This window comes from Cyprinodon tularosa, unplaced genomic scaffold (assembly GCF_016077235.1).
Source record: "Cyprinodon tularosa strain WSP-4 unplaced genomic scaffold, ASM1607723v1 ctg92, whole genome shotgun sequence".
Lineage (NCBI taxonomy): Eukaryota > Metazoa > Chordata > Actinopteri > Cyprinodontiformes > Cyprinodontidae > Cyprinodon > Cyprinodon tularosa.
This window is the reverse complement of record NW_024039696.1, coordinates 1,998,140-2,022,070: the sequence shown is the minus strand read 5'-3', so window position 1 is coordinate 2,022,070 and position 23,931 is coordinate 1,998,140. Positions and strand designations below refer to the sequence as shown.

Here is a 23,931-nt window from a genome sequence, read left to right as displayed (position 1 = left end):
CCAAAAGGTGAAAATGGTGATAAATATATATGAGCTTGCTTGTAAATCCTGCAGACACTCAAAGCCAGTGTGAGTTATCATTAGAGGAGCTCTCTCTATACTTGACTCCTACACACTTGTATCAACAGGAAAGAGTCAGCCAATGAAACTAATTGGTTGGTGGTGTGTGCCTTATGAAAAGAACAGCCTGTACTGTCCTTTGGTTCCCTCCCACTGCTCTAACTGGCTGCTAGCTAAGTGGTCTGCTTTTCTTCACTCTGCTCTGATTGGAGCCTGGGAATGCCAATAAAAGGAAACTTTTCTTCCCTCTCTTTTTTTCCCCTTCTTTCCTCAGGACATACCCCTGTTGTTTTTTAACTGCAGACCGAAGGGATTCAGCAGTCACGACCAGCACTCTCCTGTCGTTCCTTTGCACAAAATGTACACTTTTCCTTTATAGTCCGAAAAGGATCCTTTCCTTTTCCGCTAACCCCTTTCTGAACTTCCTCTGCACCACACAGATTTGCAAACAAACAACTTCCATCTTTCTAGTCAGAAGAAAAAAAACAAAAAAAAACTACTAATGTCACAAATGTGCAGCAATTTAACTTAACTTTGTTTTGCACATGAAAAAAATAGACCATTGCAATTATTTGGCTCAGTTTAGCAAATTTATTTATTCATCTTAGAAAAAAAAAACACACAAAAAAACACAAAACAATGAAAATATATATTTACAATAATGCACAAAATTTTGCTTTGGGAAGCTAAACATTAACCCACAAAAAACAGACATAAATAAGTTAGTATAGTCTTACAGTGTTTTTGAAAAACAAAAATAAACACTTCAATGTTTTATGCAGAGTTGGGGGGGGGGGGGGGGTCACTTTGTATTTCTGCCCTCATGGAAAATATGAAATGAATAGTGCAATCAATTCCATGTTCCACATGAATTTTACACCACAAACATGATTCTTTGATTCACATATTTGCATAAAGAAAGCCCAGTGGTTTATACGTTTTTGTCCGCCTATGTTACCCTGGAGCAAACCTACGTTTGGAGGGGGGTGCATGGAAGAATTTTAGAAATTTAAATCCAACTTTTAGGATTCTTTTTCAAAGAATGATGAATATTGCTCAGCAGTTTTAACCACAGGAGAGAAAGAGAAAAAAAGCCCAAAATAAAAAGGCAGAATTTCGACCCCCTCCCGACCTGATCCCATTTGGAAAAAAATAAAAAAATAGGGAATAAGGCTGTAAACTTTATCTATCATGCCTGTTCCCAGTTGCATGGATCCACAAATTTAAAGTGGGAAGCATGCGGGCCTTCAATAACAACACCGTAGAAAAAGTTAACATTTTGTATCCACGTAACCCTGATGTTTGAAATCTGTATTTTTCTTTTTCTACAATAAAACGAAACATAAAAATACCTGAATAATGACACAAATTAGCATTTTTTTTATACTAAATAACTTTCAAATTTATCTGATGGGAATTGCACTGCAGTTCCCCAAGTCAAAGTCACACAGACATATTTTACAGAAAAAAAAGGTATTAAAACCAATTATTTGCTACATCTGAAACATAGGTAGTATATATATATATATATTTATATATATAAAAATATGAGCAAAAATCAATTTGCACACTGCTACAATTGTCTGCTGCTTTTGAGGCATTTTTATCATAGAAAAATAAGAGTGCCAAAAGTCGATAGTGTACATATTCAGTGCTTGTGCAGCCTCCTCCTCCTCCTCCTCCCTTCTGGGATAAAGCTGCTTTGTTTTTCTATGTTTCTCTCCACGTCTTCTGTCAGATGGTGAGGAAGCCCACGGTGTTCCACAGGCGACAGGTCTCATTGCGCTGTGGGATGCAAAGAAGAAAAAAAAAATGCAATTGCTTATTGATGCGCACAGAGAAAAGGGAAAGATTCAGAGCTATAGAGAGGATAAGTGCTGCTGATCTTGATGCATATGAGCCCCCTTTAGGAGGACAGCAGCTGTTCAAAGCGCAGAGGAGAGAAAATGGTTTCTAACCTGGCACCGGGGGGCTCGGGTCCTCCTCCTCTGGCCTGCTGGCTCTCTGCACTCTTTGGCTTCCTGCACCTTTATCGTCGTCGTCTTCATCGGAATGCGACTTTTTCTTTTGACTCGTGCAGTCCTCAGAGCAATTCCCTGCAGATGCAAAAACCCCATAAACAATTAAGAAACTGTCAGATGAATAAGATTGCATGAAGAAAAAACGCAACACTTGTTTGCAAACTGAACATTTTAAACGATAAAAAATAGATTGCATCCATTTTCTCTTAATTTCGGTAAAATTGCGCTAAAAAGGTGCAGAGTTTTATTGGAGGATGTTTTTTTTTTCCTCACCTGCAGGTCGTTTCCGTGAACCGTTAGAAGTGTATGCAGCCTCCCCGCTGGGCGGCCTGCTCCCCCGGGGCGGCCTCCGGTAAAACTCCGGCGCGTCTCCGTCCTCCTGCCAGTCGTACTCCCCCGGAGAGAGCGGCCTGTCCTCCACCGGATCGAAGTTGTACCTCTCCGTGAAATCGTCCACGGCTTGCTGCTGCAGAGCCTCCGCCTGCCTGCGCGTCTCCTCCGGGTCAGGTGTGCCGAACAGCACCCTGCGCACCGACCTGGTGCTGTCCGGCTGCCGCGCGTCCACGCGCTCCACCGTGGGACTCGCGTTAGAAAGCCGAACCTCTGACATCTTGTTGCACATAAGACGACAGAAAACCAAAGAAACCGCAGCAAGAAAAAAAAAAAAAAAAAAAAATGAGGCGTGGGTCCCTTTAAAGATTGTTATTCCAAAGTAGTATTCCCTCCAAATGAAAAGTCACCATGCGTCCTTCCTGCGCCGATCATCCAAATTACGCGTTAATAAAAAACAGAATGTCTCCAAGAGAAAAGGGGGGGATGTTTTCATGCAGCCACTCCTGTCAGGTTCGTAGTAAAAGTCTCATGAAAACAAGCCAAAACAGCCAACATGGCGTAGAGCTGTGAGCGAAGGAGGAAACCTGACTATTTAAACAGAGAAGCGATTCGTCGCTGTAGGCGCCCCGCCCCATCCTTAGCACAGCAGAGGGAACAACAACTGCAGATCTGAGCCGGAGCTGCCCTGCGAATATGAGCTCCTCTGCTCATTTTTTCCCCCTTTTTTTCATTAGGCCGTGCAAAACTAACTGAAAAAAAGTCCAAACACTCAGATTCCAATAGGATTATATGTGATTGACCATCACAGGAAAAAGGTGCAAAGGAGTGGAATCTGCTATGCTTTATGTTTAAAACCCAGAATCTATTAAACATAATGCAGCCACCACCATGTTTATGAGTGGGGATGATGAAAGTCACATAAAGCAGATTAAACCCTCCCATCATTTCTTGTCACACTGCTCCCCAAGGGGATGGATTAAATGCAAAGGTTAGTTTCTCCAATGTCAGATTAATAAAGTTCAATTATCAATTATTTAGTTCCCTTTTCTTTTTTTGCATTTTCTTTCCCACCACCAAGGCTAGATCTATACCGTACAGGACGAATATCTGTCTTTTATTTACATTTATGGCTTCCCCAATGGAAATAAAGGATGACACTTCCACCACCGTGCTTCAGGATGCAGATAGTGTTTTTCAGGATGATGTTAAATACAGATTTAAAATAAATAAAAAAGGTTGAAAACCAGCTTATTTCAATCCACTTGACAAATCCAAGTCACAATGTGTTGGTTTATAACACTCCCAATAAAAGAGGCAGAAGATCGTGGTTGAAATGTGGAAATTATATCCCTCGGTGTGAATATTTTTTGGCAGGGCTCCGTTGTTTCTTTAAATAGACTGGCATTTGCAGCTTCATGCTCCTGCAGGATGAAACAGGCAGCGAACACGTGATAACTCCTGCAGTAGTAGTAGTAGTAGTAGTTCGTCGAAGCCTCACTCCAGGCGGGACCCGCTATCACATGAATCAATCATGCAATCAGTGCATGCGAGCTGACACTTAACACAGCTATTTGCTATCACATAAACAGTACCTTTGATTCAATCAGCGCTGAGCTGAAGCTTATAGGGTCAATCTAGGGAGGGTTTTTTCTGTTTTTTTTTCTTTTTCCACGAGATCAGAAAAAAAGGCTTCACCTCTAACTCCAATGACATCAGCTGTGAAGGGAGGCCTGCCGTCATTGTTGGCTCGGTGCCTATCGTGTCAGACTTTGGCACTGGTGCGGTTTGCGTGCTTCACTGGGTGTAATTGCTAATGTGGGCTTAAAATTTAAACACCAAGGGGAGGGGTGAGGTAAAGCAGGTGGAGTTAGATTTATAGCAAAACGCCTCATCGTCATGGCTTTCTTTCCATGCTGAAAGCACAGATTTTTTTTTCAAACCAGTAAAATAAAATCTGCTAAAATGTTTCTTCGCATACGTTTTACAATGTCCCAACATCCACTCCCCAGTGATTATCATCTGGATTCCTCTGCGGCTTATTGCCAGCAATGAAAAAAGAAGAAGAGGGAGTTAAGCCTGCCTTCGAGGCCATGCTGTTTCAATTAACCCTCGCCGAGGCTCAAAACATCTCGTGATAAAGGCAGCTGGGGCCATCTGTTATATAGATGTTATCGGGTAGGATCGCACTTAATCCATAATGTGTTTGTGCTGCCGTAAACTGTGCACGGCCTCATGCCGAGCGAGATTCGGACGGGAAACAGACCTTTGATTGCTTCGGTTGGGTGGAAAAGTAAGCAAAAAGGCGAGAGGGTGTTCGATAAGGGTCTCAAAAGGCATCACAGCCGGAAAATATTGCTGTTAGGAGGTTAAAGCAACAGGAAAGACACTAAAAAGCAACAATTGGTGTAAAAGAACTTTGTATTTTTTCCACATTCTTATAAATCCTCTATCACTAGCGATGCATCCTGACAGCAGGATGCATTCTGGGTAAAATGTACAAGGGGTATCTTTGTAGGAGCACTTGCCAGCTAGGTGATCTCTAAAGGTGCCTGTTGGACTGGAATTTTATTTTGAGGTATCAGCTTAAAGTGGGCTGAAATACAAAAGCATGTTTCACCTTTCCATCATTAATTTCAAAAGAAAATGCATCGTTTTATGACGCAATAATGTGTTTAGTTTTAATTTATCAAACAGAATCTAAATTTGAATTAATCAGGTTTTTTTTTTGTCTAGATTAGATGTGAAAAAGTTTAAAGGGTGTGAATTATTTAAAAAGGTAGAAAATCTGTTTTTTTCCAGCTACTTGGTCCCAAACATATGAACCAGCTGCATGAAGCATTTTCATGGTAGCAACAGCACTGAAGGTGTTATCACACTACCCAGCCCTGAATATCTTCACAATAAACAAATATCAAGGAGCAGAATACCGCAGCAACCTAGATTAGTGTCCTTTAACGAATGCATTCAGCTTCAGTTCCTCTAGGACTGAACATTTTGTTCCACTCACGACTATTTATTTATTTTTATTTTTTTGAGGACCCTGTTTGTCATGAGACACTTGGATTAGAACTCTGTTTCTTCTTAGCCAGTTCAGCCTGGATCTGCTGAGGAAAGTGGTCCAGGTGCCTGTTTACACACTTCATGCAAAACCTCTTTGTGTAGAAAAGGCTGCAGTCCTGCACAAAAGAAAAGCAAAATATCAAGGTTTTAATTTCAATTCTTGCCGTAAGCTTAAGAAAATGGAATTAATATCAAAGACATTTCTCAACAGGGATGTGCAAATATGCCACACAGCTACAAAATAGCAGTTTTTAATTAACCATATTCAAAAGAGTGAGATAGTTACGTAGGAGGATTAGGGCAGCTGAAAAAAATAAATTAATAAAATATTATTTCAGTTTAATATGGGAAAAAAGTCAGAATTCTAACTTTAATCTCAGAATTCTGAAAGCTAACAAACATGTTAGCATCAAGCTGTAGCCATGTCTGTTTTAGAGACTAGCTCTCTTGTTTTAATAACCTTCGGCTCCTCCATTAATGAAACAGCATCACCAGGGACCCATCGGGCACGTAAAAAGTCGCCTAATCCCGTCATTTTCCACCAATGTGTTACTGGCCCTCCCAATCAACTCACATCTTTTTCAGTTAACCTGAGTGCTCTTCCTTCAAGGTTTCCATCTACATTAAGATCCAAAATTCCGAGATTAAAGTCGGAATTCCGAGATTAAAGTCAGAATTCTGAGAGAAAAAAGTTAAAATTTTGAGATTAAAGTCAGAATATTGAGGAAAAAAAGTAATAAATTCTGAGAAAAATAAACAGAATTCTGACATTAAATTCTGAATTCTGAGATTAAAGTCAGAATTCTTAGAAAAAAAATCAGTATTCTGAGAAAAAAAAAATCAGAATTCTAAGAAAAATTGTCAGAATTCTTAGATTAAAGTCCGTATTCTAAATTTTATCACAAATTACACTGAATTAAATTTAAAAATCAGTTAACTTTTTTGTTGTTTTTTTTAATGGCCCTTATCCTCTTCCGTAGATAATTTGTATCATCCACAACTCTAGATAATAAAATAGATATAAAATAAGCAGGAAAAACATCCCCACTTTATTTACAAACAGATAGATGCATTCAAATTGTGTGTGTGTGTGATGTTTAAAAATCTTACCGGTCCAACACAGACACAGATGTTGCACAAGCTGCATGTGGATCCCAACACCAGAAACTTCTCCTTTTCTGGACTGAAGGGGTCTTTAGCTACGAAACATTCCTCCAGCAACCTGATTAAGGGTAGAAACAACACTTAGCTTAAATACTTAACACGTTACTATTATTGGAAACAATGTAATTATAAAATATACTACTGGACTTAGACAGCGCACTGAAAACTATACAGAGACGTCAGGAGGAGCTGAACTCAAACACCCACCACAGCTAAAGTAACGTTAGCTTTAGCATGAGCTAGCGCTAGCACCAAAATGAGCGGTTCACTTCATTTAAACTTACACAATGGCTCTGGTGTTGGGTGGTTTCTGGCCGTAGTAAGTAAAAAGGGAGCTTAAACCACATAGCTGGCAACAGAATGTGCTTTGAGGGGTTTCAATTGAAGTTTGTTCCATCGTTTAAAGAAGAGCTATACTAGAATGGTTTGACTAAAAACCCATCCTGTTCTGTAAGACAGTAGCGCCACCCACTGGCCTGGGGTGGCACCGAGTTGTGAATATAAATAGTAATAATAAAAAAATAATAATAATTTTAGCTAGAAATAATTAAATTCCAGGGAAAGGTCTCAGAAACACAAAGTTAATAAATATTATAAATAATAAACAAGAAAAAACAAGTAATATTAAATAGCTCAGAGCTGGAAAAAATAGAGGGAAAAATAAATACAGATAAAGAAAAAAAAAATACAAATGACATCACAATATATTAATGTTAAAGTTATTTCCTCACCTCATTTAAGAGCAACAACATGGGTTATTTACAACAACCAACAAAAACACAATAGAATGTTACTGAATTTCCAGATTTAGCAGCCAAAAGTAAAACAAAAAACACAAAAAAACAAACACTTTTCTTCCTAGAAATGAACCCAAGGGGCAGCATAAACAGCTTTGGGCCTTAAAAATCCCCCCCAACTAAAATGAAAAAATAAAACTACCTCCTGTGAGGCATGATTTAAACCAAGGCAAGAAAAAATATTCATATCAAAATTACAAAAACTGCTGGTAAGTCTAAAAACACTAAAATATTTCCACAAAATACATTAAAATGCAAAAAAGAGATTGATTGTGCCTATGTTTTTTGGAGATTCAATCAACAGTTTGAAAACCTGAGAAATGTAGTTTAATTTATTCATTATTGGCCCTTAAATACTAGTTAAATACAATTCAATTAATGCATGCAGCATAATATTGTGTAAGTGCTCATATTTATTTTTCTGGAGACAGGCTGACACAAACAAGCTTTATACACCAGTTTATTGATACATCTGTTTGCTCTGTCAATTTGGAGCCCCATCCATGATTTATCAGTAAATACAAAACCCACATTAAATGATTTATATTTTATCTGCAAAACAAATATGTATAAAAACAGAAATCAATGTAAGAATTAGGAAAAAAAAACAGTTTATCTTACTCATTATGAACAGAAAAAAACACACAAAAGACATAAAAACATAACCTGTATCTTCAGCATGCAGCTACATGAATGTACATTTCACAGCATTGAAGAAGAAATCATTAAATGCTTTAATTTATATAACACTTCTAGAGAATAAAAGTTTAACTGAAATAATAGCTCGGACTGTACATGATTTTTTAAAAATATAAAGAATTTTATTACAAAATACAAGATTATTTCAAACTTTGAAATAACCACATGATGTATAAATTTTCCTTATTTGGTAGCTACTTTACAATCTTTAGCTGCCGTCACTGAATTCTTGTTATATTTACAAAATTCTAAACGATCAAAGTTATGAGACTATTTTTAGTGAAAATATTTATTACTGGCAAGGGGTGTGATTTACGCAAAGATATAATCTACTGTGCAGATTAGAAACCTGAAAAAAATCAATTATAAAAAGCTATGGAGAGGTATGATTTTTTTTTTATATAATGTAATTTCAATATAAATTTGTAACATCATAAACTGCTGTATATAATAAAAATATTTTTATTTAATCTGGTCTCAAGCAGCGTATATTAACAGCCCAGATTCTGGTATTTCTAAAACATTAAATCTTAAAATAGGCAGCCTTTCAATAAATACACACAATAAATAGGACTAGTCTAACCCCATAGAAGGATATCCATTTTTTTTTTATATTCTTTGGGTCAGATCAGTGCTTCGATCACTTTAAATATTTTCCGGTTACTAACGTAAATGTATTAATATTCCAGCTTCAATATATATTTGTAATTTTTGTAATATTTAGCTTTTATTTATGACTTTGTGCAAAAAAAAAAAAGATAGGTCCCACCAGCCGTGCAGGCTGCCCTTTCAAAATATTCAAAACTGCTTTTTATCAGTACATGTCTCTGTAGATTTCCTGCAGGAGTGGGTGCAGAGAAGTGTCCTCTGTTGTCCTGATGTCCTGAACCAGCTGTGCATGCTCTGTTACAAGCTCCCGAAGGTCAGCCAGCTTCTGCAGCAGTCTGGGGAAGAGGAAAGCGTCATCTGGATGGTTAGCCAGCAGGTGGAGCCGTAGAGCCTGGATGATGCTCTCCTGCAGCTGCTCCACCAAAGGTACATCCACAAGTCCTGGACGATCTGATAAGGAAGAACAATTGATCAACATTCCTCTGTGTTTAGAGAAAAACTTATGACAATGCAGCTTACCTCCACAACAGATAATAGCTGCAACAAAGAGCGCCAGGTCGCTGTCATCCAGATCTAGAGAGTTGAAGCGAGTGGCAAACTGGAACTTTGGCTCCATCATGTCACTGAAAGGCCGGCGGAGGCCTTTGAGGAATTCGCGGGTGATGAAGCCTCCACCACGTGCAACGAGGAGGCCATCTTTGTTCATACATGAGGCCAGAAGGGTAAAAAGGGCTTCATAAACCGCATATTTCAAGAGAGTCACCTTCAAACCGGAGGGGAAGAAAAAGCAATATTTGCTTAAAGATGGACAGGCACCAGAATACATTAAAAGGATTCCTATAACTACCTGATCATTCAGATCCAAGCTTTGAAAGTCTGGTATGGCCTTAGCGAACTCTGTGAGCTCGGTGACCGTCTCCACCGACGTGCTCTGGCAGCAGTAGAAGAGCCTGGCCTCAGCCTCCCTCTGCTGGAGCTCCTTATACACCATGGCTGGGATGATCTGCCCAGCTTGAAGGTCTCTGTTGGACTCCGCAGACTCAGTCCTCACCATGTGGACCGCTAACGTCTTCTCAGCAAGCTGAAATGTCTCCATGTCATGAATGATCAAAGGCTGTTAATGAACAAAAAGGGGGACAATGTTAGGAGAGGTTAAAGGGGTCAACATTTTTGAAATGAGGTTCTGTTAAAATGTATAAGCAGTTAACCCTTTAAAGCCTGGACCATAAAGTAATTGAAACTTTATTAGAATTGTCATTGAACTTTCTAACAAATGACATCAAAAAAGAAAGTTAAATTAGATTATTTATTTGCATCAAATTTGATACATAAGGCATTTCTCTATAATCTTTTAAATATTTTCTGCTCCCTACATGCGACTTATTGTGTAAGTCAGGGTTTTCGAGAATAAAAATATAACACTGATGATGTAGAGGTCTCAAAAACCTATGTATCAAATATGATACAATTGGCTTTAAAGAGTTAATATGTTACCCATGGCAGTTGTCAGATTTTTTTTTACACTTTCATAGTTTTATATCAGCCATTTGATTTATAGCTATAAAGATGTTTTGTGGTGCAACTTCTCCTAACGTCATTTCCTGTGTTGATATAAACTGTTTGGATGTTTCTTGACACTTTAAACCCTAAAGTGTAGAAGAATTCCACTTTCTACTAATGCTACAGGAAGACACAAAATACATCCTTACTGCAGGGAAGATATTAGTGTGTAAAACCTTTTAACAAAAACCTACTTCAGAAATTCCAAAATAAAGATTTCCAGTTCGGTAATAAAAATGTTAAATTCTCTTCTTTTGCTTTTACCGGCTTGCTGGTTTTTCCAGTTAGTATAAGCCGCGCTTTTGCCTTGTTCATGTTGAAGTTCTTGAGGTAGGCTTCATGGATCTGTCTGACCAGAATCTTATGGTCGTCCTTGATGGCGTCTTCTACTTTTGTTTCAACAACCTTACTTTCCTCCTTGAGCTTCATCTTCTCTGCTTGGGGCATGCGACCAAACCGGATGGCTAGTGCATAAAAGATAAAAATATTAGCATTGATCATTTTCAGTCAATTTCATGCGTACGATGCAGAGCCGATTTAAAAAACAAAAACAAACTCATGCCTTCAAAGTCTCATGTTTCCACCCGATTTAAGAGGTCAGTGCAACAAACCCGTTGACCCCTCTGCAGTCAGTGCAAGTGACAGACCAGATGTGGAGCTACTCTGAACCAGCTGTAACGGGACATGCTTCTATAAATAAACATGAGCGTAGAGGATGTTAAAGCTGGAGCTAAATCACAGAGGGACATGTTCTACTGCTGCAAAAAGCACATGCAAAAGATGACAAAAGACAAAGATCTTTGCTGTCAATGCGACTGTATTCATAAATCTTAAAGCTTTTACATCTGAACTGTTTTTCCACAACTATAGTTTTTAGTGATGGGAACTTTGAGTTGGTTCAGCTCATAAAGCTTAGCTCCTGCGTGGATGCTCAGATTTTATCTTAATTCACGATTAAATTTATTGACTAAATAATGTGAAAATGTAAAAATTGGTCACTAATGAACAAAACATAATGATTACAACATACAAAAAAAAAAATGGGGGGAAAAATAGGAATTTTAATCTACAAAACCTCAATTACCTGTGTAAGTTATTTGTAGAATGAGCTCTATGTTAGATGTTGAAGATGCAAACTCTATATTCTGCCTTGGGATTAAAGAAATAATCAAACTTTTATAGTTTTTATTTTGTGTTAACCAATTTTATTAACCTTTTCAGCATGTTGTCTATGCTGCAGCAGTAATGCATGTGTGGATGTCTCTACGGTAGACCAGAAGCGCCAAAAACAAATGTTCTATTCTTTAAACATGGGGACATTCTTACCTTAAAAACTAACAACACATACATGCTGAGATTGATATATATATATATATATATATATATATATATATATATATATATATATATATATATATATATATATATATATATATATATATATATATATATATATATATATATATATATATATATATATGTATATATATATATATTTATCATAGATAGATAGATAGATAGATAGATAGATAGATAGATAGATAGATAGATAGATAGATAGATAGATAGATAGATAGATAGATAGATAGACTGATTGATAGATTGACTGATTGATAGATTGACTGATTGATTGATTGATTTAAAACAAACGTTACCATTATGGGACATCCCCACAGACAGACACTTTTGGAACCTGCAGTACTGGCATTTGTTCCGATTCTTCTTCAGGACTTTACAGTTGCGGTCACACTTATCGTATTCCAGCTTTAGTCTGATGGTCCTCCTAAAGAAACCCTGATTGAAAAATAAAAAAAGATTGCTGCTAAGTTATATTTTCATTAAAAATAAACAACAAAAAAGAACCAGCCCATACACACGGATATACAGACACATTTAATGTAGCTCTTGCAGCCACTCCAAGTAAAAACATTTTTTTTTTTTGGCTTAAAAAAAACATAAGAAGTATTTTCTTAATTAGTAAGTTGATTTTCTGGTTTGTGAACCTGCTATGGGTAAGCTGCGTAAAGTAGTAACAAAAAAAAATTGAACTCTGCATTTAAACAATCCCCTTTGGGGAGCAGTGGGCTGCTATTGTGGGGCGCCTGAGGAGCAATCGGGGGTTGGCTAAGGGTCGTGCTCAGAGAGCCAGAGTGGCAGTCTGTGGGAGTGGGTTTCGAACTTACAACCTCAGGATTCCAAGCCCTACACCCTAACCACTAAAGATTAGTCTGCTGTACCATGAGAAAATTAAGCGGTTAAGATATAATTTCCTCATGAAACTAGCTGGATTTTTTTATTTTATTTTATGATTTAAATGTTTGCATCAAGTGGAAAGCAATAAATACCTAATTTCTGATTTATTTTTATTTACAAATAAAATGAATACATAGCAAACTGTTTGTTCTGGGCATCAAACTGATTTTCTTCCAGGATTGCACGAACTACAAAACTGTCCACCTATTCATGATGCTGCCACTACCATGTTTCACTGAGGGCAATGATGTTTTCAGGTGGAGAGTTACATGACGTTTTGGCCTGTGGGCTCAAACGCACTAAATGCGTCATGCATCCGGAAAAAAAAGGCTTCAATATCAAAACACTAAAAAAACATGAAGCTAAAATAAGAAAATGCTATAAATACTGAAAACTGTAAGTTTAAAATAAATGCTGCCAGCTTGCTCCACATAAGAGAACCGCACCTGAATATTGGGGGCAGTTGACCTCCATGTGGAACTAAACAAGACCCTCAGTAAGGACATTGACATGACGCCAAAGATTTATTTGCTGCATTTTCCTTCTTCTAATTTCTGTGATTTCAGCTTTATTTTTCTTTGCAGTGCAGCGCATTTCCTAATTTGTTAAGCAGTGCACCTGTTGCCTATTGTATATTGATGATGTAGGCCAAGAACTTCACAAACAAGCATCAATGCACATTAGAATTTATTCTTACCATACTTTAAACAATTAAACATTTTTTGAAGCTTGTTTATGTTAATTTAAAGGGATTATCATGCACCGCTTACTGCCCTGTCCCTTCATCCTGTTTTGAAGTCAATCATTCAAATCAAAGTAGAAATAAGTAAACAACAACCTTTACGAAAAAAGGTCCTTGATTGTGTAAGACAGGATGACAACCCTGCAACATTCACTCCGGCTCTGAGCCAACACAAGCAAACAGATGCCACACATATGTCAAAACATATGATCCTCTGATTTACTCTCACCCGCACACATCAATGAAACATCATGTGGGACAATCTGCAACCCTCACTGTCAAGTAGGGGAAAATAAATTTTCTGGCATTATGTCTGGAGCCACATGCTCATAAAAATACACCAGCCATCATCCTGCACAACATCTTGGCTGCATTTATGCTGAGGAGCAGCTTTGGCACATTGCTATTAAAGGTTATTATGTGTCACATATCACATTTTTGTGTCGTTTCTAACCAGGGACATCTGGTTTTGAGGGAGAACTGGGTGAAATCTTCATGAATGCAGTTAAAGGTGGAGGCCAAAACATAAAGTTCCCCTTATGATAGTAATTTAAAAGCAGAGTACAGCAACTGAGGTGGGGAAGAGTAGGATGAATGTGTGGTTATCCAAACATACACGTGTACTAGAGGAACAAAGAAAACAAGAAGCAGGTACAAAGATTTAAATTAAACATTTCACCTTTAAGGTTAAAAGTTCCTCAAGAGGACATTTCTTTTTTGTTAAATGACAGATAAATTCAGAGCGTAATAATTTAATCCACTACGCATTTTTGTTCCTAAATATAATGCGAACCTGAATAAATATCTACTTTTACCGCCAGTACAAATTCATAACTCTATAAACATGTTATTAGAACACCTATTGTCAAATGTAAGGTGACAGAAAAAAGATCCAGAGAGCAGGCAGAGCCAGCATGCAGGATTTTTCCATGATGGCACAATATCAGCCAGAGAATGTAGAAGCAAAGTGTCATCCATCCCAGAACCCCTCTAACAGCTTCAGGTTCCACGTCACCATGTACCAAATTTGGTGCAGCAGCATATGACACAGTGGACTGCATGCCAAGACAAGCAGCTGCATGACGGCAATATAAGATAAGAGTTATTCAAGGCAAGTGAAAGGCATAAAGCGAAATCTATAGAGAAACCTCAAAAGTTCAGCTGGGAAGCGTGTCTACTTAATCATGGGATCATGGGAAGCTGTGGACCCACTGGTGGATCTTTAAACCACACCACCATAGAAAAAAAGTTACCAATTAGCCTTTTGAACTGAACACATATTATTGTCCAAAAATTGCTGCCATTAGGCGTATTCAAAAAACCTCAAAGGAATGATTTTTTCTTCTTTCCCCATACTGCCCTTACCATTACTCAACCTGCAAAATGGATTTTTCTCTATTTATACCAGTTGCCTCTTTAGGCTCCATTATTCAGTTCATGTGAAAAAGCTTCTGGTTTAATTCTCTGATCGTACTAACCCTCACTTTCCCACCACAGAAGACATTAGAATGGGAGGCAGATCTTTTAGTTATCAGGCTCCTCTCCTGTGGAACCAACTACCACTTTTAGTCTATGAGGCAGACCCCCTGTCTACTTTAGGCTTAAAACTTTCCTTTTTGATTAAACTTATAGTTAGAGAGGCTAAGGTTATCCTGAGCTATCTCTATAGTTATGCTGCTATAGGGTTAGACTGCTGGAGGACATAGGGACCCTTTTTCCCCATTCTGCTTCATTCTATCTCTATTCTCCCATTCTGCAGAATTTGTTAGTTCAATCTCTAATGCTAAGCTCTCTCTGCTTTTTCTCATAGTAGCTTCATCTGGTCTGTTCCTGTTTGGCTGTGACCCCATCCTGGAGAGAAATATCAGCTGTGCTGCAGCCATCAACGTCTTTGTTTGTGGATGTTGGAGCTAGGCCTGTTTTTCAGTGTAGTACTGTTCCTCTGACTGTGACTAACTGTATGTGCTCTCTTTCATCCTCTGACATGGGAGCTGGCTCAGAGCTTGTCTGTCTGGCTGTGTGTTTCCTGGTCGAGGCCGCCTGTGGAGCTGGTTGACAGTTGCCTTTTGTATCTCTGCTTCTTTCTGTATGTCTGCTTCTGTCTCCTTGAACCCCAGTCGGCCTCGGCAGATGGCCACTCACACTGAGCCTGGTTCTGCTGGAGGTTTCTTCCTGTTAAAAGGGAGTTTTTCCTCTCCACTGTCGCTAGTAGCATGCTTGGTTTTAGTTATTGCCTTTGAGTCAATGAGTCGATGCAATCAGCTGGTTTTCCTTAGACAGAAAACTTTGAGTTTGACTGTATAATCTAGTTGAATTGTAAAGTGCCTTGAGATGACGTGTTGTGAATTGGCGCTATATAAATAAACTGCAGAAGATCCTTCCTTCCTACAGCTATCAACAATTACGACAACCCAAGTTCCAACATTTCATTTTTCCTTTAGGATTGCTAAAGCCATTTTGAATTGAACTGAATTAAATTGAACAACAGTAGGCTGAAATGCATCAATATTAATGCTTTTCAGATTGTTTTCATGCTAAAACTCACATTGAGGATGAACTTAAAACATTTTATTATTTGAAACAGTTCAAACTGCCAGTAACATCCTGTGTAACCATCCATACATAACAGTGTCTCGGTTACATAATGAAAGGACCAATTGTGGAGGGTTAAAAAATAAGGTTGAGGATGGCACACTAAAGTTTTTAAGTCTATTTGGAAAGCCTAAAATACAGATAAAGGGGAAATTAATCTCAGCTCTTAACTTATAATAGAGGTAAATCATCCAAGTTGTAAAATGCTAATTTCGACCTTCAAGATTAGCTATATATATATATATATATATATATACATTTATTTTTTCAAGTGATTTTTATCAAAATAATATAAAAACCAAAGTTTTTTCTTAAGGATTTTCTTCCCACTATATGATTAGGTTATTAAGAATATATCATTTTAATAAACCAAATCTTTATACTTTAAGACTATTTTTAGGCTTTAGTGGCCTTATTCTTTGTTTTTAAAGTAGGCAGAAAGTAAACGGATTTAGAGAGATGGCCCATCTTTATATTTTAAATGAATGTGGAGGTCATCATAATTTTTGCTGTAGATCTGATAAATGTGTCATGTAACAAATACAATCGAACAAAAGCAGAACAGATGGCATAAAATGCAAACCATTATCTTGTAGGGTTTTAAAAAGTGAGTATTGATACTTTTCAAACTATCGATACTCAAACTCTGTATCCAGATACAATAGTAACTCAGTTTTCCCCCCCCGTATTTTTTCAACTAGTTTTAAATTTCTAGGTTATTTTGCACACAAAAAAACAATACCCTCAAAACCTTAGAATATTGTCAAATTGTGTTATATTTGCACTATTTATTTTACACTATGTTTCACGTTTGTTTAACTAAAATAATGTGTGATTCTCTTGAGAAAGCATACTCCATGTTGAGATTGAAAAAGTAGAGTTTTTCAAGTATACTACTTTAAGCCTTAAATTAATTGGCACTTTTTATCCAACATGATATCAAAAATGGTATCGAGTATCCAATATTTTCCTGAGTATCGAAACTTAGTTTGACATATTTGCATCGTGACAAGCCTATTATCTTTGTGTCTGTGTCTTTGGTGCAAATTGGCTTGAGACTAAATTAAACGTGAAACGGCAATCAAAAAAAAAAGATAAATGATTATGTTCCTTTGTAAAACATGAGAAACCTTTAAGCAGATGGAAAAATTATACTGTAGGTTTTGGATTAATAATGAAAAGTGTTTTGTTCCATGACAAAGTCACATCAAAGACAAACGCTGCAGTGTTTCGCTGTGCTGGTTTTAACATACTTGCACAGGGATCTAATGACTGCAGCTCAAACTGTTACATTGTGTTCTCTAACCACACTTAGGCATCTTGCTGAGCCAAACTATCCACACTGAGGACCGCTCTCCATGTATGTAAGAGGTGACAAGTGAACCAAGGGCGCCACGTAACCACCTCACATGACTCCTCTGCCTGCATGCTGCAGAAACCTTCCACTTGGCCTCGAGGTCAAACACCTCTGCAAAACAGAGCTGGCTTTTGTTTGGATGAAGGTGTTTGTGTACATACAAATGCTTTATAATGTTTGGGACATTCTTTTCCAACACTTTACTTGAACTGCTGGTGCTATGTAAAACTCAGTATTTCTTACCTTGCAGCCCTCACATGCATGCACTCCATAATGAAAGCCTGAAGCTTTGTCTGAGCACACCCTGCACTCAACGTTAAGGGGGCTTGGACCCTCATCTGGACAAAGCAACCCTCCACACACCCCAGACAATGGACTGGAGGCCGGAGTCAATGTATCTATGGAGGAGAGGAGACAAAAGAAAGGGTGTTTTTTTTAAAAACGTAAGTTTTAATAAAATTTCATATAATCATTTTCACTGTTTTTGCAAAAACCTTAAACACACTTTTCTAGTAACAAATTGGTCAGTCAGACAGCAAAGAGCAATTATATAATCTTATATTTAGTATTTTTTAAACAAAATTCACAATTAATAAATCTGGATTTTGAATATTAATTAAATAAGAGAAACAACCGTTCCTAAATCTAGTCTTTCCAACTAAATTTTTGTATCTTCTTCTGTGAGATTCTTTTACTCTCATACTTTGAGCTTTTTTATGCCAAACAGCAAGCATGGCACATTATAAAGAAAAATCAGGTTTTCTGTGTGCTCCATCTATACTGAATATTGACCTTTAGCCACCTAAATGCAAGTTTTTGTATCTGTTTAGACTAATCAGAATTACATAAATGTTCACTAGTTGCACCTGCTTATATGAATGAATTTTATTGGTAAAATATAAATTGAAAGAAAGCATTTAGGTTAACAATTTGCAAACGAGTTATAATTTTTTAAGAAAAATAACAACTTGGAAAAAACGACTATTGCAGAACTAAAGGCCTATCTCAAACCTCCTTATTCATCAGTAAGATTCTCAAATACTTTTCTAACATTAACCAGCTACTTTGACGTCTTCTAGCCAGGCCTCCACGCTCACCGCAGTACAGAGACTGACCTTGTGTGTTCAGTCACATACATATAAATGCAGACTGTAGAAGAACCACAGAGCTGTTATTGGACATCAGTGCAGCATTAAACACTGTTAAACACACAAATTTATGAGCATGCCTGGAAAACTTGGTTGGTTCTGGTAAAGCACTGGACTGGTTTAAATCCCACTTAAGGGACAGTGTCATTATGTGTGAGTAGGTAGATTTATATCTATCAGAGACCAGAGAAATCGCATGTGGCATTCCCCAAGGGTCCATCTTAGGGCTCCTCTTATTCAACACCTACGTGCTCCCCCTTACTCAGATTATGAAAAATAACAACATAAACTGCATAGGAAGAAAGATTGTTTAAGCGAGGGATTAAGAGAGCCATCTTTGTTAACCTTTGTTAACCTGGAATAATCATCTCATAATAGAGGAGGAGGTCTTAGACATAACCTTTCACCCACCTACAAAGCACTTTTATGAATCATACTGAGAAGATGCACCTCTCACCCGCCCTCACCTGACTCACAGTTCAATAAGGGATGTGACCAAAACCACTCTAATGAGGGAGTTAAAGACCCATCAGAACCACCTAACGACCATTAAAGGCCAATTTATACTTCTGACACATAGACTCTCCAACTGTCAAGTCTGTCTCTATGCGACCACGCCCCCCCACGCAGAGGTTCTACAACCGTCATTGCGCACTTCAAAAAAATCCTGACTACGATTTGGACGGTCGCGAACCGGCGCAGACCTCAAGCGGAAGTGCGCAGACAAAAAGCAGCTGTGACTGGTCCTTGGTATGCCTTTCCGGCTGTCTGTGTGGTTGTCCTTCTCCATTTTTGAAAACCTAGGAGTAATACCAACAATGAATAACCACGACGAAAGGTTGATCGAGGAGGTTCGGAAGTACAACCACTTGTACAATGCCTCAGACATGTTGTTTTGGAATATAAACACTCCCGCCGGAGTAGGATTTCTCGCGAGTTCTCGAATAGGCTCCCCCAAGCACTTTGGCGGGAAACTGCTGTGCATCCCTAGAAATTCCAGACCGACATTGCAGAAGTATACCAGCAAAACTGGTTCATTTGATGTGTGCGGTTGCAGAAGTATAATTCGCCCTCAACAACCCCCAGGTGACCTCCTTCGCCAATCCAGTTGGAGAGATCAAAGCCACCTTTTGTCCCCCCTAATTCTTTGTTAGACCTACAACCTATATTACTCTCAGTGCTCCCACCACCAGTTAGAACTGAAGAAGCCTCTTGGATGAGAGGGGAAACATCATCTAGAAAACTTCACGTCCAGTTGCCTAGACTGAACTTTTTCAAACGACAACAGTACAGTAGTTACTAGAATTATGCAGTCGGGACACAGCTATACTTTATATCACTGCAGACAAAAAGCAGCTGTGATTGGTCCTTGGTATGCCTTTCCGGCTGTCTGTGTGGTCGTCCTTCTCAAATCGGTGCTGGGGCGCGGCATTTTTAAACACCAAAGAGTAAGAACAACAACGGATAACCACCACAAAAGGTTGATCGAGGAAGTTCGGAAGTACAACCACTTGTACGATGCCTCAGACAAGCTGTTTTGGAAAATAAACACTCCTGCCGGCACCGCCAAAGTTGTTTTCGTGACTATACGCTGAAGGTCTCGCGAATTCTCGAATAGGCTCCCCCTAGCGCTTTGGCTGGAAACTGCTGTGCGTCCCTAGAAATTCCACAACAACAGAAGCATACCAGCAAAACTGGTTAGCGACCAAACGCAAGCGACATTTGATGTGTGTGGATGCAGAACGCTAATCCGCCCTTTACTTACCCAATGTGATGGAGACGCTGGATCCAGAACCAGTGGTTTGATACTCTGGGAAATCGAATCCCAGTGAGTCATCTTCGATTGACTGAGAAAAGTCTGGAAGATTTCCTATCAGGTCTCCACACAGCGGACTGCCCAGAAGAGATTCCCCGAGAGGGGATGGGGGACTGTAGAAATCAGCTGCCATATTCGAGACAAGGGATTAAAATCTATAGGGATTACCCATCACTCTTCAGACTATAACAAAAGGACAGAGGAGAAAGGGTTAATCTCTGATAAAAAGGTTTGCATTTTATTAAACCATCAGTTTATCAACACTAACTTCTTGAATAGTAGGAAGAAGGATTAACCTTCTGATCTCTGCCATGATCACTTGGTTGGAAGTGGAATTTCCTTTAACAAAGCAATTGTAAGCAGTGCATATCTATTCAAACTGACATAGATTGTCGAGCTGTGCCTAGTTCCAGTGCACTGCACAAAGCGGTCATAAAATGATTGATAAGTGAGTCAACAGCAGCTCATTATCTACCCATTCATTCATATTCTATTCATCCTGTTGAGGGTTGTAAAGGAGCTGCTACTTATCTTTTACACGCTCTCTATCTTCCTCTGGTACATATGATCAGACATTGCTACAGTAGTAAATAAATATCTTGTTAATGATCTTTGAAAAAACTCAAACAACATCCTGTCTATCTCAAAATATTTACTGTGTATCTTCAGTATGACTGAAAGGTTGGTAGATTTGCTGAAAAAGTTTGGTTTACATTCATGAACACGTGCCTGATGAACTAATGCTGGAAAGTATTGATTTGAGTGAAATCATGTCTAATATGGTGAAACATGCTGCCTCTTTGGACTCTTGCTGGGAGACGTTAACGACGTGACTGATCAAAACATGCTCGTTCTTGTTTGTCTAGTCTCTGTGTTGCAACATTTCAGGGAACCAGTCCTGTCAGAAGTCTAGAGTCGTTTAAAGACGGAGTGGAAATTTGTGTCTATTAATGTGTTAGATAATATATGATGTACAGAGAAATTGGCATGAGGTACAGTAAGCCTAGAGACAGCTGCTGGTCAGTGAAGGGGCTTTGATGTGAGGAATCTGACCTCTGACTGACTGAAGCGTCTGGCTGTCAACAGAGATTCCGCAATGCCATATGTCTGGAGGCAAGTTCATGAAGATGGTAGTTCGTCATTTGGCTACCGTTCAAAGACGTTTATCAACTCTAACCTTCTAACAGTCATCATCTAAGCTTAGTCTTTTTTAAAGAAAAGCCAAACTATCTTAAATAAATAAGATAAATTAGAAAAATCCATCTGTTCTTCCCTAGATCAGTCAGCCCTGCTGAGGATAGTGAGGGAAAGGTGAGTTTTACAGCCAGAGTCTGGTCATTTTACCCCTTCTACATTTGTACCATTATAGTTTTTGTTATTTTATTACATCTTTTTAAATGGAACCTCCTGAGGAGTGACACATTGAACCAATCTTTTATCAAGTCAAACTTTTGTGGTTTTCTTTTGTTAAACATCTAATTTATTTGGTAATAAATTGGGTTGCCTACTGTTGGACGTTTGATACCAACTATAAGCCTGAAAGGGCAGTTTTTCAATAAACGAACATTCAGTCACTTCTATCATATTTTGTACTAACCAAGACTGAAATGCCCTGCAGCGGAAAGTGAGGGGAACTCTGAAACTCAGTGTTTCTACCAGGCTATGATCATTTCACCATCTCACTTTTGAAGCTTTCTGTTGTAGAATTACCAAATTGGCCTTTCTAGAAGATTGTTTTTCGGACAACATTTCACTAATTGATGCCCCTAGAGTGGAGGTCTTCAACAGGGGTCTGTGACCCCTAGGGGGTACGCGGAGAGACTGCACGGGGGTCGTGAAAGTTTGGGTTGATTAGACTTTTTTTATATTCCCTCCTGCAATTTTTCCTACTAATTGAAATGTCTTTAAATCCACATTAACATGAATTCAACAGACTGTAGTAAACAGTCAGTAATCAGTCATCAATGCACACATTCAGAGACACACAGGAGCTCTTTCAAGCTGGGCACCGTTTCATCCACAACACCTGTCCCATTAATGAGGAGTCAGAATCAGAAATACTTTAATAATCCCAGGGCGAAATTACTTTCATTACTTGACTCCATCTGTAATAGAGTGACTATAGGACCAGTGTGATAAAACACAACTTCATACAATATATGTAATTAGGGAGTCCCCGCTCCATCTGGCCATCAGTTTTGGGGTCCTTGGCCTAGAAAACATTGCCCTAGAGATTTGGTTGTTTAATATTCCCACTTTGGGGAATAGAAAGAGGCCCTGCACGATGCTGTTGGACATTTTGTGCTGACCATGCATCAATTTGCACCTCCCAGGGGGATATTTGTACCAACCTGAGCAACCAACAAAATCTCTCTTCAATGCAATTCTATTCTACTCTAAATACAAGATTTGTTACATATTTGTAAAATGTACAATATTACCGAAAAAGCAGTGGTCTCTCTGCTACATGCAATTATTAAACAACCCACCAACTGTGTTTTCGACCTTGCTGAGTGACTTTACTTCCTTTCTTAGGGATGACCCCAGCCCACCTCCTACATTTCCCCATCCCCTCAGAGGGCCATTGTTTTGAACTCCCCTGTGTGCTCTATCTTTAGAGACACTGAAGAAATGGAAACAAGCAGAAGTGGTTGACGCGTACTAACCTCAAGAAAGCATGTTACCAGATGACAGAAAGTATAAAACTGTGACTGATAGTTAATAGTTTAAGGTCCAATCTAAGCCTGGGATCACTTATTACTTAATATCCAACACTGGCAATAACAGAAAACAACATTTAAAAAGTTAAATATTGCTTTAATGTAGTCTTTTATATATGTTATGAGTTACATTAGGAGTAAATTTAGTATTTTCAGTCTTGGTCGTGTTTAACACAAAATCAGAAACCCAAAGCAAAACTTTCTGAGTTTAATGTCATTCACATTTGCTTTTTTATAATAACTAGTTTTAATAATTACCTCAGCTGCTGCCTCTCAAAGCATTTCCAGATTATGTTGAAAGTCTGTAGGAGGCTACTGGAAGGGAGGGAGGTGTTTTGATCCTGTGACCAACTCCGTCAGGACCTTGACGCGTCTCACCCTCCCTACATGTCAAAATCTGCGTCTCTGTTTCAGCAGGCCACGCCCACCGACGCACCTTTGGAGCCAACCAATCAGATGGCGCAAATCCAAAAGCAGACGCTGGTGATTGGCTTGTCTCGCTACTGCATCAGCTATGAGTTGCAATTCATCCAAGAAATAATAATCACCCACGTGTTGCATTATGTTGATGACCCTGATAGTAAAATTCCGGATATGGTTAATATTGTTTTCTTGCTTGTCAAATATCATATACATTGCTGTAAATGCAAAGGTTCTACTTCTTGTTTTGAATTTTTTCTTAACCAATTTAAATTGTATTACACCTCATTGAAACATTTGAAATCTGTTTCTGCCATAAAAGTATTTCTACTTTTCTTTTGTTTTAAATCTTGCTCAATATTTATTCATTGGCTTTATTGTTTATGTATCTGTTCTTGTTTTTAGCCCCATGTTCTGCCTATTTTTTTTTTCTACCCATGTTGTAATGTTTGTACCTCAAAGAGTCTTTTTACACTATTGGTTTGTTATATAAATAAAGTAAAAAAAAAAAAAAGGCATTTGTGTCAAAAGTAAAAAAATAAAAAATAAATGGTGGAGCAAGTAAATATAGAAGACCAAA

At 38.2% G+C, this 23,931-nt stretch overlaps 3 protein-coding genes across 4 annotated transcripts; all 3 read right to left on the bottom strand.

Moving 5' to 3' along the window:
• Nucleotides 1-1,091: 1,091 nt before the first annotated feature.
• Nucleotides 1,092-3,780, bottom strand: cdkn1ba (cyclin-dependent kinase inhibitor 1Ba). The gene is made up of 3 exons (XM_038274518.1): nt 2,355-3,780; nt 2,019-2,156; nt 1,092-1,845 (listed from the first exon to the last, which is right to left on the bottom strand). Exons 1-3 carry the CDS (start codon nt 2,701-2,703, stop codon nt 1,838-1,840), a joined length of 495 nt encoding a protein of 164 aa, XP_038130446.1. The 5' UTR covers nt 2,704-3,780; the 3' UTR covers nt 1,092-1,837.
• A 1,034-nt stretch (nt 3,781-4,814) lies between these two features.
• cdpf1 (cysteine rich DPF motif domain containing 1) lies at nt 4,815-7,099 on the bottom strand. The gene is made up of 3 exons (XM_038274519.1): nt 6,923-7,099; nt 6,585-6,696; nt 4,815-5,590 (listed from the first exon to the last, which is right to left on the bottom strand). Exons 1-3 carry the CDS (start codon nt 7,033-7,035, stop codon nt 5,462-5,464), a joined length of 354 nt encoding a protein of 117 aa, XP_038130447.1. The 5' UTR covers nt 7,036-7,099; the 3' UTR covers nt 4,815-5,461.
• A 1,849-nt stretch (nt 7,100-8,948) lies between these two features.
• Nucleotides 8,949-23,324, bottom strand: LOC119776225 (peroxisome proliferator-activated receptor alpha-like). Of its 2 annotated transcripts, none has more exons than XM_038274515.1 (8): nt 23,190-23,324; nt 20,161-20,394; nt 17,491-17,645; nt 11,959-12,097; nt 10,568-10,767; nt 9,591-9,857; nt 9,263-9,506; nt 8,949-9,193 (listed from the first exon to the last, which is right to left on the bottom strand). In XM_038274515.1, exons 2-8 carry the CDS (start codon nt 20,342-20,344, stop codon nt 8,949-8,951), a joined length of 1,434 nt encoding a protein of 477 aa, XP_038130443.1. In that variant the 5' UTR covers nt 20,345-20,394; nt 23,190-23,324. The 2 variants fall into 2 exon arrangements, with proteins under 2 accessions (XP_038130443.1, XP_038130444.1); XM_038274516.1 differs by lacking the exon at nt 23,190-23,324 and adding an exon at nt 20,480-22,155.
• Nucleotides 23,325-23,931: the final 607 nt, after the last annotated feature.